The sequence below is a fragment of the Thermobia domestica genome, chromosome 12, assembly GCF_964235325.1.
Source record: "Thermobia domestica chromosome 12, izTheDome1.hap1.1, whole genome shotgun sequence".
Taxonomy (NCBI): domain Eukaryota; kingdom Metazoa; phylum Arthropoda; class Insecta; order Zygentoma; family Lepismatidae; genus Thermobia; species Thermobia domestica.
Genome location: NC_137465.1, coordinates 104919086 through 104933140, shown reverse-complemented (window position 1 = coordinate 104933140; position 14055 = coordinate 104919086). Strand labels below are relative to the sequence as shown.

Genomic DNA, 14055 nt, shown 5'->3' with positions numbered 1-14055 from the left:
TCAGACTGCTTTGTTTTTTTTTCGGAATAAACTGCAGAAAATAATATTCAGTAACTGGAAACTGTTCCGTAAAACGTTCCACAGAGAGCAACACTGTCAACCAGCGTGAAGGGACATGCTTGATTAAACGATGCTTTTGGTGTTCCTGTCTTTTCCTGAATTCTTTCAAAGTCTTCCCACCGCGATTGCCATCCATGGAAACATTGTAAAACATGATGATAAAATTACAAACATCATCACCAAACATGTTCAAGGCTTTCTGCACCCATTATGAACGGTATGAGTATTGCAAGTACCAATACCCAGTAACGGAAAGCCACGCACATTTTGCACTAACTTAGATGTGATTCTGAACTCTTTCTTGTTGACATTTGGCCAATCCTTCCCAACATAAGAAGGTTATTGGGTGAAAAATTGTATAAATCTACCACTTCACAAATGTACTTATGGATATTCCTGACCTTTTGCGTGTCCAATGAAAAATGAGTGAAGGGCATACCATAACCTTTCGCAAAGTAAAGCTCCAATAACGAATTGCAAACTGTAGTTCTTTGCGATTTTGAAAATTTGTCGTTTCATCATAGAGAAGTGTAAACGGAATGTTCTTCAAATCTCCATAAAGCTGTTTGCGGAAAAGTGACCCGAAAGCATCAGGCAACACATACGATATTTTAGAATGCCTCAAACAATTTTTTTGAGAAAACTGCTTGGATCTGGAAGCATGGAGAACATCAGCTACAATATGGCACGATGCCATAGGTAAGTTTTGAGTAACAACATGTAAAGCCCAAACAATTTCTGCTCTGGTAGCTGCATGACGCTCTGAGCTTAACTGTAGGTTGATCGTTGTTATTGCTTCAGTGAAAGGTGGCTGATTGGAAGACGGCAAAGACACTGGGCTTACTGAACTCGCAGTATCAGTTAAATCAGTACTCACGGGACTTCCACTTCCTAAGGATATGCTAGTCGGGCAGATTTTCAACTACAGCTCACTGAGTTTCTCCTTTGCATTAGTTAGCATGTTTTGGTTTTGCCACATGCTTGAAATCCTTTACTTACAATGTTTTTTGTGGCACTACAAACGCTACAGAACACTTCCACTTCACTCTTCTATGATAACCAAGATTATAGTTTGTGTCATAAAGCATAAGTTCGCTGAAACCCATCACCTAAAACGCGATACCTTGAATTGGATATTCTGCAACGACCAAATTACAAAATCTTTGTACTCAAAAACACTAGCCTGGAGGAAAACACAACATTGCTCCATTACTGGCTGTTACAACTTGAAGTAAAATAAAAATGAAATGAATGGCCTTTCTGTAAAGCCATATTATATGTTAACAACTTTTGACACATTATATAAAGAGTAACAAATAAAGCAATTCAATTAGAAAAAAGCAGACTCCTAGATTCAACAAGTTGGAAACAGGCTCTTCCACAGAGCGGATTCACTCTCTTCCAGAACGAAAGTTGCTTTGCAAACAATTTTACTGGGCTCCTTTTTATTTATAGGCTACAACACAAGAAAGTTGAAAATATATGCAAAATAATAAAAATAGTTGCTAAATAGTTGCATCCATGAAAGAGTTGCAAAAAGTGGCAAATGGTTGCTTGATGGGAGCCCTAGGACCTATATATATATATATATATATATATATATATTGAATGCAAGGTTGTACTACAATGGTACTGGAAGTAGGAGAGTATTCAGGAGGTACAATGGCGTTGGCAGAGAGAGTTTTTAATACCCTCACCAACATGTCGAACAATTGCCCACATTTGCGATAAATTCGAAGCAAAAAAGTAACAGTTATTGATGTGCAGAAGAAAAGATCCAGCCGAACACTAACTGTTACAAGTCCGGCATCCAATTTGCGGTGTTACAACATTTCACCCCATTACCGTAAAAAATCAGTGAAACAGGGAGTGCACGAAAGTAGGGTGAGCTGATCATTCTGAAGCGGGCACAGAGAAAAGTGTACATTTCAAGACTGCTACAAGTGATGAATGAGGGCTACCCAGATCGAAGAATGAAGTACTATGAATGATTTCAGCACATGGTTGGCTAGGATGCGGAATTTAAGGAAAGTTAGTAAACGGACGTACTGTGAACGGCCACAATTGTATCTACTGGGCTCCTGAAATCCTCACGCTCTTATGCTCAGGGCAGTGATTCTACTGGGTGTTGCTGTGTTGTGTGATCTATCAGTACGTGATGTGATTGGTCCCTTCTTTTCGAGGGTAGCGTCGCTGATGAGTCATATTTTGACATGCTTCAGTCAAAGTATTGCCTGCCATCCAAAACCTATGCAGTGAACTTTCTTTTTCATGCAACAAGACGCAACTCCAGCTTACTATCATCGAGATGTAAGGATATACCTTGATTAAACTCTACTCGGACGGTGGGTTGGTCAAAGAAGTTCCTTTCAGTACCCAACTCGGTCACCGGATTTGATACCTCTGGGGTTCCGTAAAGAATGACGTGTACCGACGAAAACCAGCAACAACCGACGAGTTTCCCTGAAAAAATCGTAGGCATATGCTACCATTACGTCAAATACATTAACATCCATATTCGGTGTACAGTCGATGCCATGAGCGTTGTATAGAAGCTGCTAGTAGTCATTTGAACACATACCATAACCCTCTCTTAGTGCTAAAAATTGTAATGTCAAGTCAAATTTGTTACGAGATATGGACTAGCAAACATTGTTTCTCTTTCTCTCTCGCTTTCTCTCCGTTACAGACCAAAGAGCCATGTGGCAGAAGCTCCTATTGACACACAGCATCACACAAAAAGACACTCCGAGTAAGCCATGGAAATAGAGTTGAAGGCTTCAAAAGAAAACCCGAATACGAATAAAAAGAAAGAAAATCAGATTAGAAAAATAATTATTATTATTCAGGAAGGTTAGGCAGGAGAAGAAAGAAAAATAGTGCAGAGTATTCTTGAAAATAGGGAAAACCTGTTTGAATATTGTTTGAGAAAGATTTGTGTTCCACGAGACATGAACGACAGTCTGATGAAAGAAGAACTAAGAATAGAATAGAATATTGCAACTAGTAGAAAGCATTAAAGGAGTAATTCCGACTTCAAAAAGAAGAGATTAGTAAGGAATATGTCAGGTGGTCTTTAAAAAAGTATTGCGCTTTTGCGCATGAGATGGGATTAATTTTGTAAATCTTAGTGTATAAGGCGCAGAGGACCAGGCCTAAGGTCATTCAACAGCTGATAGTTGGAGTTAGTAGATGTGCAAAAAGCGGTGGTATTCTTTTAATGAGACGTAAGGTATTGCACCATGAAGATAAGTATACTTTTTTCAAAACTACCCTACATTTTATAATTTTCTTTCAATAAAGGCGCAAATGCTTCGCAGGCACGTCAAGAAATTTCTACTGTTTATTTGCAAGAAAAGTTATCAAAAGCAAAGGCCTAAGGATCGTTCAGTTGCTTTCGTTCTGGAAATTTCCATATTTAAACTGCTCCTAGAAGTGGGCGATCAATTACAGCAAAACTGGGTAATATTCTGACGAAAGTAGAGCAAGACCGGCATGTAAGCAGTCATGACAGCCACACAATGTTAAACCATTTGAAGATAACTGATTACAAAAACAAAGTTCCATGTTTGTGTGCCATATAATTGTATCAAAAATAAGGTATTTAGTCGAACGAAATTCCATTTGCGAGACTCTACTGAAGCATAACGATTTTAAGGCACTTCTGTAGCTTTTGATCATGAGTGAAGGAAAGTGGATAACTACCATAACAATGTGTAAAAGCGAAGAAAAGTTCCACAATTTGGTGCAAAGCCGACACTGACGTCCAGGAAAGATATCGTTTGCTGAGATTGTAAGGGCATCGTACATGCCGACCTGGTGTCGCCGAACAGAACGATAAATTCGGACTTTACTGTTGACAATTAGTGCGAGTGCAACTTAAAAGAAGTAGCTAGAATTTCTCAACCGAAAGGGTATTATGTACCACACTGACAATACCAGACCGCATGCATTTTTAACAACAGATCAGAAATTGAGAGAAATTGACTGAGAGATTAAGCATAGGCAGTATAGCTAGATCTGGCACCGTCAGATTATCATTTCTTTCTGTAGCTCTAGTACTCCCTGAATGGTGTTAAGTCAGTTTTGAAAAAGATCTGTCAAACCATGTGTCACCATTTTTTGACGAACAACCACAGAAGTTTTATAGCAAAGGGGTTACGGTGTTTCCGGAAAAATGGCAGAATGGCATCGAGCAAAATTATTCATATTTGTACGTGGTTTCATCATGTTATTTTCAAATATCAATAAATGTACTCTGAATATTGACCTTCAAAGGCCCAATGTTTTTTAGACTATCTAATGTTAACATTCAGACGATGCCCAAACATTTGTGATAGTTGTAATACTGAATAACGTTGATTATGAGCTCTTCTCGCTGGTCTAGTGGCTTAAGCTATGTCTCTTTTGCACGTGGTCCTGGGTACAATTACGGTATGGAGAGCACAAAAACATAATTTCACAATCATTCATTTTTATTAATAATCCCATCCATCTTCTATAACGTAAAGACGTTAAACTAAATATTTCACTGTCTACTAACAGTTATTAAATTTGTTTAGAAGTTTAACGCTCTTTTCGCCCGAGATATAGATATCATAATTTTAAAACTGTATTTCTATATTGTTTAATTTATTATAGTATTTCATGCTGTTTATAGTTGCAGTACAGGATCGTGAACTGTAAATTGTGGAGATCTAAATTTACTTCCATCAATAATTTATTAACATCATTACTATTGTATTAAACTTTTCAGACATAATTTTGCGTAACTTTTCCGATAGTGAGCGTCAAGTTGAGAGTAGTACTGATGAAAGTTGAATTTTAGTTGAATGCATTTATTTTAATATTTTAAGTTTGAACGTAAGCTTAGTTCAGTTTTTCAATCTAAGTTTGAGTTGAGCTAAGCTCAACTCGTTTGAAACGTTAATTTTCACAACTCTAAAGGAACTACACAGGAGTACGTAATTAGAAGGAAGGTCGATAGTAATATTGCCTTACTAACTTGTAACATTATTTCTATGCGAGGATGGCACAACACGATATGCACAGTCTTGTTCGAAAAACCCTGCCCACCAATGCATATTTAAAAAGTCCTGTACTAACTCATAGTTGGAATTAAATCAAACGTTAATTTTCTCTGGTCAATGGAGATCTTTATTTAGAATCAAAGTAGTTGTATTTCCCACGCACGGTTGTCAGAATATAACCTTTTGAAGGTGGAAGGCCACTGTATATCAACTACTGTTTTACACGAGATCAAATTAGCAAGATTTTAATCAAGTTAAAAATACTTTCAATTTAGTTGTAACAACGAAATAAGGGAAAGTATTAATCAAGCAAAGCAATATAACCTTTGTCAAGTAGGAAAGAAAATAGAAGCCAGGAAGAGAGAAGAACAATTTTCCTGCAATCACTTGCGACCTTCTTTAAAATACTCCCTCCGTTGTATGTATAAGTGTTGTCAGATGTAAAGAATATTGTCACATGCCACTTTGAAGAGTTTCAATGAGATTGTTATTTTGGTAGTTATGGTGAACTCCCCTCAGAAAATCCTGGATCCACCCCTGTATATATATATCTCGGGCGAAATAAATAACCTTTCATTAACACAATATCAACTTTTGCCTTAGAATGGGACTCAGTGTAAATAATTACAGAGCGAAAAATCAGAAAAGACAAAAAAAGTGGGATATAGTGTTTGACGTCCTCGTATAGACTTAATATCTATGCTTTCTATATTCACCTAGAAGCAATAGACAAGATTAGTCTAATGGAAAGACGATATGTTAATAAGAAATGGAAAGATTAAGTGTTACGAATTGCAGCTGTAGGTGTAACCCGAAGAGTTGATTTTGAGTTTTACGTCCCGTTCAGCAGCGAGGCTATATGAGACGTGGACCTACTGATTAACGTGGAATCCGAACCACATGAGCTCCCACCGGGAATCGAACCCGGGTCTCCCACGCCAAAGGCGCGTACGCTAACCGCTTAGCCACGGAGGAGCTCGTGTAACCCGAAGAGAAAATTAGCATGATATTAGAAAATTTGAAGAAAATTTGTGAAAGAAAGTAGAATAAATGACTTGTTTTCAGCACCTAAGTTAGTAACGAAGGTATCATATCAAACAAAAGTAAGAATAGGAATGGGGAGAAGAATATATGAAAAAAGTTATAATTTGTGGTCCCAGTTTCGATTTGCAGTGAGAAACCCTTGAAGTTCAAAAGCATGGCCATGGTATGAATTACACCTTAAACTGTAGGTCCATATCTTATATAGACTAAACATACAAAAAAAAAAAAAAAAAATGCGATTTTGGGGGTCCGGATCCTCAGAGCTCACCCTTTGCATACCCCGACTCTGTCGGTACCTTTCAGAAAGTTGTACGGTCGTTTAGAATCCTTGATTTTTAACCCTGCAACTACCATACATTTTTACACACATGTTCTACCATTCGGGTCCGTAATTTTGAGATTTTCACATTGTTTTATTGTATGAAAAAACAAATACAGCGCAACAAATTAACTTTCATGAAGATAATAAAATATTGAAAAGTAAAATCACGGGACCAATGGACCCGCTTGGTAGTTCTCGGGTTAAGACTTTCACGTAAGCTTTGTGGCATATAGCTATATTAAAGGTTAATATAACTTTTTTAATGCTATTTAAGTGAGTAATTCTCATTAATACTGACCAATGTTTGCTAGGATGACTTCGTAAGTGGTTTCCAATGTTATATTTGTTGATTCGTTCTTTTTTCTCTTATTGGTTTGACAATTATAAAACTTGAATGAAAATATTTTCTGAAAATTATGACATAATAAGTTTCTATTTGATCAACGACTTCAGGAATAATAAAACAAATGTGACCTGTCTCCAGACATAAGCGAAACCACTAAACAAACACAATATTCAGAATACGGCTTAGGTTTATGTCAATGAATGTCAATAAGCAAACATGCAGGATAAGCATAACCTCTCAGACAATCAACGAGCTCTAAACTGAATATGAGTATTTGAAGCTCGTCTAGGAGAGTGACTGATATATCTGTACTAGAAATCTGAGAATTAATGCGAGGCATATGGCCATACGTGAATGTCTGTTCGAATAGTGAAAAATAGTTTTGTATTTTACTAGTGTCAAGTGTCTTAATGTAGTCCAAATGTTCGTAAAGACGAAATGCAAATGTCAGTGCAAGGAGCATGAATACCAGAAAAGAACACGAACGTAAGTATTATGTTATATATTATTAAATTATCGTGAAATTTATATTTGCACCTACCTATTCTTAGTATCCCACTTGATTGAATTGCGAGGCGTTTTCATTTATAAATCAATAAGATGTTGTTAAAGTTTTGTTCCCCCTCTTGTTAATTTCGATTCGTAACCAAAGCCAAGCATTTATTATTGATTTTTTTTAAAAAAAGCAGTTAGTTTCTAAAAACATAAAGATAATTTATAAAATAAAGTTGAGGGGTAGTACTTTCATTGTTTCTCACTTTCAAATTTCGTTTCAGAACCCAAGCCTATCATTAGTTTTTCGTTTGTTACTGATTGTTTTGAAGAACATTTTTTTTTCGAAAAACATAAAGAAATATTTACAAAAGAAACTTCGGAGGCACACAACTTCATGATGAAGCTCACTTTTAATTATTGATTCAAAATCCAAGTCAATCGTTTAGTTTCCTTTTCTTGTTGATTACTTTAAAGAAAGATAGTTTGATTAGAAACACGTAAAGAAATATTTAAAAAAATTAAGTTGTACTATGGCCAACTTCATGTTAGTCCTTCAACTTTCAAGTTTCAACTCTGATTCCAAACTAATCGTTTATTTTCAGTTCGTTATTGATTGTATTGATTGTTTTGGAGAGAAGATGGTTTCTGTCGAAAGACAGAGATATTTACAAAAGAAACTTCGGGGGCACACAACTTCATGATGAACCTCACTTTTAATTCTTGATTCAAAACCAAAGCCAATCCTTTGTTTCTTATTTGTTATTGATTGTTTTCAAGAAACAAATATTTTGTTTCGAAAACATAAAGATATATTTGCAAAATAAAGAAATTAAACTAACAGCACATTGTCCCCGCTTCCAATTCCTTGTTAAAACAAACGAAAAACAAACGATTGGCTTGGGTTTTGAATCGATAATTGAAAGTGGAGACAGTGTGAAGTGGGTCCCGCAACGTAATTATCGAAATAGCTCTTTACGTTTTTTTTTCGTACACATTTTTTTTATCAGAACAATCAATAAACGATCTGCTTGGGTTTTGTATCGAAATTTGAAAGTGAAGGCTCTGTGTGATCTTGCCCCTACTTTATTTTCTAAATATCTCTATGTTTTTCGAAACAAACTATTTTTTTTTTCAGAACAATCAATAATAAACGAAAAACTACCTATTGACTTGGGTTTTGAATCGAAATTTGAAAGTAGAAAGGTAAGTGTGAAATTAACCACAATCCAACTTTATTTTCTTAATGTCTCTTTACGTTTTTCTAAAAAAACGATTTTTTCTACAAAAGAATCAATAACAAACGATTGACTTGGCTTTTTATTGGAAATTTAAAAGTGGGGTGGAGGCAACTTCATACATGTAAAGTTAAGATTGTTTTATACTATTAATATTTAAGCTCCATTTAAAGATGAACAAGTTTTATTGCCATAGAAACAAAACTGACTATTGGATTCTTTCGCTTGTAACTCATAAAAAATAGCACTAGCTACCGTCTATGTTCACAAAGCATAGTTCTATCATGTCACTAAAACTGTCTTGTGCAGATGTTTTCAAAATACAGTTAATTGTATTCACCACTTAGAGTATTTACTGAAATCCAAATGATACTTTCAAAATTATTTAACTGATTCTATACGAATGTTAATATGTATACGAGGGATAGATCGTAAGTTCGCTACCTAAGATATTAAATAAAAGAAAAGTTACGATTTATTTTTTAAAAATCAAAACAATCTCCGTCGAATGAAATTTATTTGTTACTTCGGGCATGCAGTGCTTTAATACGGCCAAAAACATGTTTCTTCTTTGCTCTCAAGTTGGTTTTCTACATCCTCCTTGATTTCGTTCTCATCTTCAAATCTCCGGCCTGGTAACTTCTTTCTCAGATTGGAAGAAAGAATAGTCGCTCCGAAAATGGGCTGCCCTGTAGCATGGGTAATTTATCTATGTAAAACCTGAATCTTTTAACGCTTGGCTCGAAACTCACATCTGTCGATCGGCACATTGTCCTCCAAAAACAGTACTCCGCGGCTGAGTTTCCCATGTCGTTTTTACAAGACTGCCTTACAAAGCTAGATCAATAAATTCGCGTAATAATGAATATTCATCCTAGTCTCCTTTGGTAGAAAATCGATCAACAAAATAACTTCGACTTTTTTTTTCGACTTTTGCTATCTTTTCTTCAGCGACAGTTGCCACAGGTCGCCCTGGGAGGGATCACTTCACACAATACTTTCGCCTTTGTTGAAATAGAGGTACCCATTTTTGGATCACAGTATACGAAGACCCAGAATCCCTTATTCTTCACTACATGTATTCAAATATTTCTTTACATGATTTTCCTTTTTTCACGACCCAATGGTCAAAATTGCTAGATTTTTTTTAGATTTGGCTGACATAGCGATATTTGTCCTTCTGCAATTAAGTGATTATTGAAATGATTTGATATTTAAATTACCAGTGTCCTACAATTAGAGTTAAATGAGTAGAAAAATCATTGGTATGTGCCTCCGGAGCAAACTTATCAGCAAACTCTCTCTCTCTCTCTACATATATATATATATATATATATATATATATATATATATATATAGAGAGAGAGAGAGAGAGAGAGAGAGAGAGAGATTTGCCATTTCACGCAATGATCTGGGTTTGGCCATGTAGGCTTTGTAGGGTGGTAAAACTTTTTGTGTGTCTGTTTTCTCCGAGTTCTGATATTTCCTACCACTTTCTTTATTCCAGCGTTTCGTTCATTATCATCATTATTATTTCCCTTAAAGTCGGAGCAAAATATTCGAATGTTAAAAGAAAAGTATGAGAGTCAGAGTTTTATAAATATCACAACATTTCGTTAAGAAAAGTAATATGTTGGAAATATATCATACATGTTTCGAGTATGTTTTGAATCATAAGGACGAGACCAAGATGTTATTCTTTTTGTTTCTTACCGTTGTTTCAAAGTTGAATAACATGAGAAATATATGTGTTTATGGTATCATTTGATAAGTTTAAGATATCTGTAAGATTCCCTCTTATTTTGTTACAATCCTCTTTTCAAGATTCAAGGTAAATAATGCATAGAAACTAGTCTCAGATACACAATACTTTCACTTCTGGTAGGAAGGCACGTAGCAGAGTATCTCATTACTGCAAATCTGTTCCTAACCCTACCTTTCACAAACTTAAAGAAAATGAATCAAAAAAGCCACGTAAAACTTCTGACATAATAAGTGTTGACAAATGATCTGCGAGCATAGGTTATACTTACTTCTTTTTCAAATTTTATTCAAATTTTAACACTTGTATCAGTTATATACAGAAATTAGGAAGAAGTTTACCTTACTTCCTTATAAAGGTACAATCGGGGAATTCATCTCGAGAGACCTACTACAATAACTAACTTTTGTGATAGAACAGAAAGATAGAGATTATACCACGAACTGATATTTACCAAAAGCATTATTAATAAATTCATGTATACTTTCAAGAACGTAGGATTGGGTTATCCAGTGTCAGAAATTTCTTAAAACTGAGCAGCACGATGATAAGAAGAAGTTAATGAAATGAAATCTTTATTTGTATGAAGAAGATAAGTTTAAATTTTCTGCAAAAAAGAATTGCTATATTGTATGGCGGTGTGTGCTTAGATTGTGCTTTTTAAAAGGTCTTTATTAAGAACATTATTTCTGGTTCTGTTCAGGGAAACCTAGTTTCAAATTTATTCGAATGTTTCTTAGAAGAAACTGGAAAGAAGCTGTAAAAAGAAACTGGATCTTAGCTCGTTGATCGTTCCCGATGAGCAGTTTATCAACTAACAGTAGAGGGGTAAGAATTGCAATCTTAGATAAGATCTGCATGCTTTTCGCATAGCCGAGTTAATGTATCAAAACTGCAAACTTCTTGCAAATTCGTATGTGTGATTGCATAATTGTGTGATAAGATCGTTATGACCGTACTCCTTTACATCAATGTAGCATTATTCACATCGCTTTTTCTTCTGTATCTATAACGCACAATTTGCCACTTATCTATTTTCAGTACCAATCAGTATATTCAAGCTAACATCCACAGCTATGGTTGCCTTATTTCTCAACTATTTCTTAATACTATTTTCAGGTGCTTGATTGTTACAATTACTATTCTGTTTCTTGCATTTATAATATTGGCACTGGAAATAAACTGGAAATGGATAACAGATGAACTTACCCCTAAGAATGATGTCTTGTCTCGAGACCGTCGTTATTTAGTATTCCCAAGAGATTCCGTTTTTGAGGTAAGTGGTAAATTAAGGTCGTTAACCCTTTTCTGATTGAATTATATTTTTTTACTATAATTTGATATGATAATAAATTATGGTATATTGAGGGTACATGAGACTATATAAAATACATTTTGCTTCTATTGTTGCTCAACAATGCTGAGGGGAAAAGGGAATCAGGAGTCCCGTCAGGCAGATAGGCTTCGATATTATAGTGCACACAGGAGAAATAATGTATGAGGAAAGAAAATGGGACTTAAAAGTCCCGACAGTAGGAAAAGGTTCGAGTTTGTTTACATTAATTTTCGAATATTAACAAAATCAGAGTAAAATTATAAACTTTCAGTGTTTGAGAACAATAACAAATTTAAATAACTGTGGAAAAGAATGGTCAATATTTTCTACCTAGTGTTTATTACTATATATTTTTCACATCTAGAACGGTAATGTGGTAATACACACACACACACACACACACACACACACACACACACACACATATATATATATATATATATATATATATATATATATATATATATATATATATATATATATATATATATATATATATATATATATATATATTTCTCAATCCAAGAGATATCATCTATCATTATGCTCATGTTCTTGGCATGATATTACTAGTTTGAACAGTTTAGTAGATGTACTAAGAAACACACCTATCGAACAATCCCAAAACTACATAAACTGTGTATTACTAGAAAGCTCCTAAAGAAATGAATTAAAATGTGTACGTAAAACTTGCAAAGTAATATTCAAAATTCAGACAACTTTACAGTATTCGTAAAATTATATCTCATAATAATATATTTTCTTTAAACACAAGTTCGCAAACAAGATATTACTCGATCCCTTTGAAAAGTAAAATATTCGAATTTATCTTCACCAATAACTTTAGGAGATTAAAGTGTGACTTTTTATGGTTAGTATGCTAGATTTGCAAAATAATTAAAGTATGCTTTAGTTCTTACTTCACTCATTTCGAAGATGCACGGAGTATAATTAGATTTTACATACATATTATAAAACTATATGTCAAATTTTCATGTTGTTTTGCTAAATCAACTTGAATTCAAATTTCCTAGAGCTATCCGTCAACATCCATTTCTGTGCTTATAGAACTCTCCTAACGTGACGTTTCTCATAAACCCTTAAATTGTTATTTAAGAAATTTCCAATCTGGGTGCCCGACATTTAATTAATCTCTAGCACGTAGTCTTCTTACTATCTATCTTTGAAATTAATAATTGTGTTGCTCATTTTCTTAAAGTCTTCTGATTCACATATATTACATTTAGAGTTTTCATAACACCAAACTAATTATTGTTGTTCTCTTATCTATATTATGCAATCGTTTCTCCACAGATCATTTATGCAATATCTCTACCCATTGATATTCCAAACAAAGATTTGTCCTATTCATTCTTCTTTGAAGCTGTGTATGAAGTTCCGGATTCTTACAAGAAATTAAAATATGGACCTGATGATGACGATGATGATGACAGTGATGAGAAGAGTAACGGGATGAAAAAGCCAAGGAGTTTACGGGATGTAGAAAGAAGGCACACATACAATAAATTTCAGAACATACTTGATCAGTAAGTACATGAATCATAAGTCACTATAAGAAATTGTTTTCAGTTATACAGAATATATGAAAAATATTTCGGAATCATTTTGATCAATTCTGTGATTCTTGGTAATCGAACTGAAGGAAACAGAAAAGGTAATATTAAAATTAAAATTCCCCAAAATTAAAATTCTCCTGTCGTCAAAATTCGACAAACTGTGTCTATCGTTAGTGCCGCATTAATGCTGTTCGTTAGTGAATATTCAAGAAGAAGCTGCTAACTTCTACCTTTAGCGCATTAGACCGTTAACACTGCTAAACTTCATGAATCAGAGCAAAATCAAAATGGATCCGGCCAATTTCACGCAGTCTGCTACTCGTCACCAAACTTCACCACATTTGCATCACCGTTAGTGCTACATTAGTGCTGATTACTTCTGTAAAAAAATTTGTTACTGCTGCTAAACTTCATAAATTAAAGCAGCTTCAAATGAGTCCAAGAAAATTCACGCAACACGTCACTAGTCGAAAAACTTAATCAAATTTGCCCCATTGTTAGTGCTACGTTAGTGCTGTTTTTTGCAGTAAATTTTTGTTAGTACTGTTTAATCTCACGAATTAGACCAAAATCAAAATGAGTTCGACAAACTTGACGTAACCCACTTCTTCTGTCAAATTTTACCAAATCTCCTTCATCATTAGTGCTATGTTAATGCTGTTTCCTACCAAAAAATTTCGTAAGTGCTGCTTTCATGAATTAAAGCCAAGTTGAAATAGGCCCGGCCAACTTCACGCAGCCCGCCACTTGTCGCCAAATTTCATCAAATTTGTTTCATCGTTAGTGCTACGTTAGTGCTGTTTTCTTCCATAAAAATGTTCGTAAGTCTTGCTAACCTTCATGAATTT

The 14055-nt window shown here is 34.6% G+C and overlaps 1 protein-coding gene across 1 annotated transcript in view; it reads left to right on the top strand.

The window, feature by feature from the left end:
* The first annotated feature begins 721 nt into the window (after positions 1-721).
* Positions 722-14055, top strand: part of LOC145666062 (uncharacterized) — a 46112-nt gene continuing 32778 nt past the window's right edge. The window contains exons 1-3 of the mRNA XM_081733160.1: positions 722-759; positions 11414-11570; positions 12945-13177. Of these exons, the coding sequence (XP_081589286.1) occupies positions 722-759; positions 11414-11570; positions 12945-13177 (428 nt within the window). The remainder of the gene's footprint in view (positions 760-11413; positions 11571-12944; positions 13178-14055) is intronic.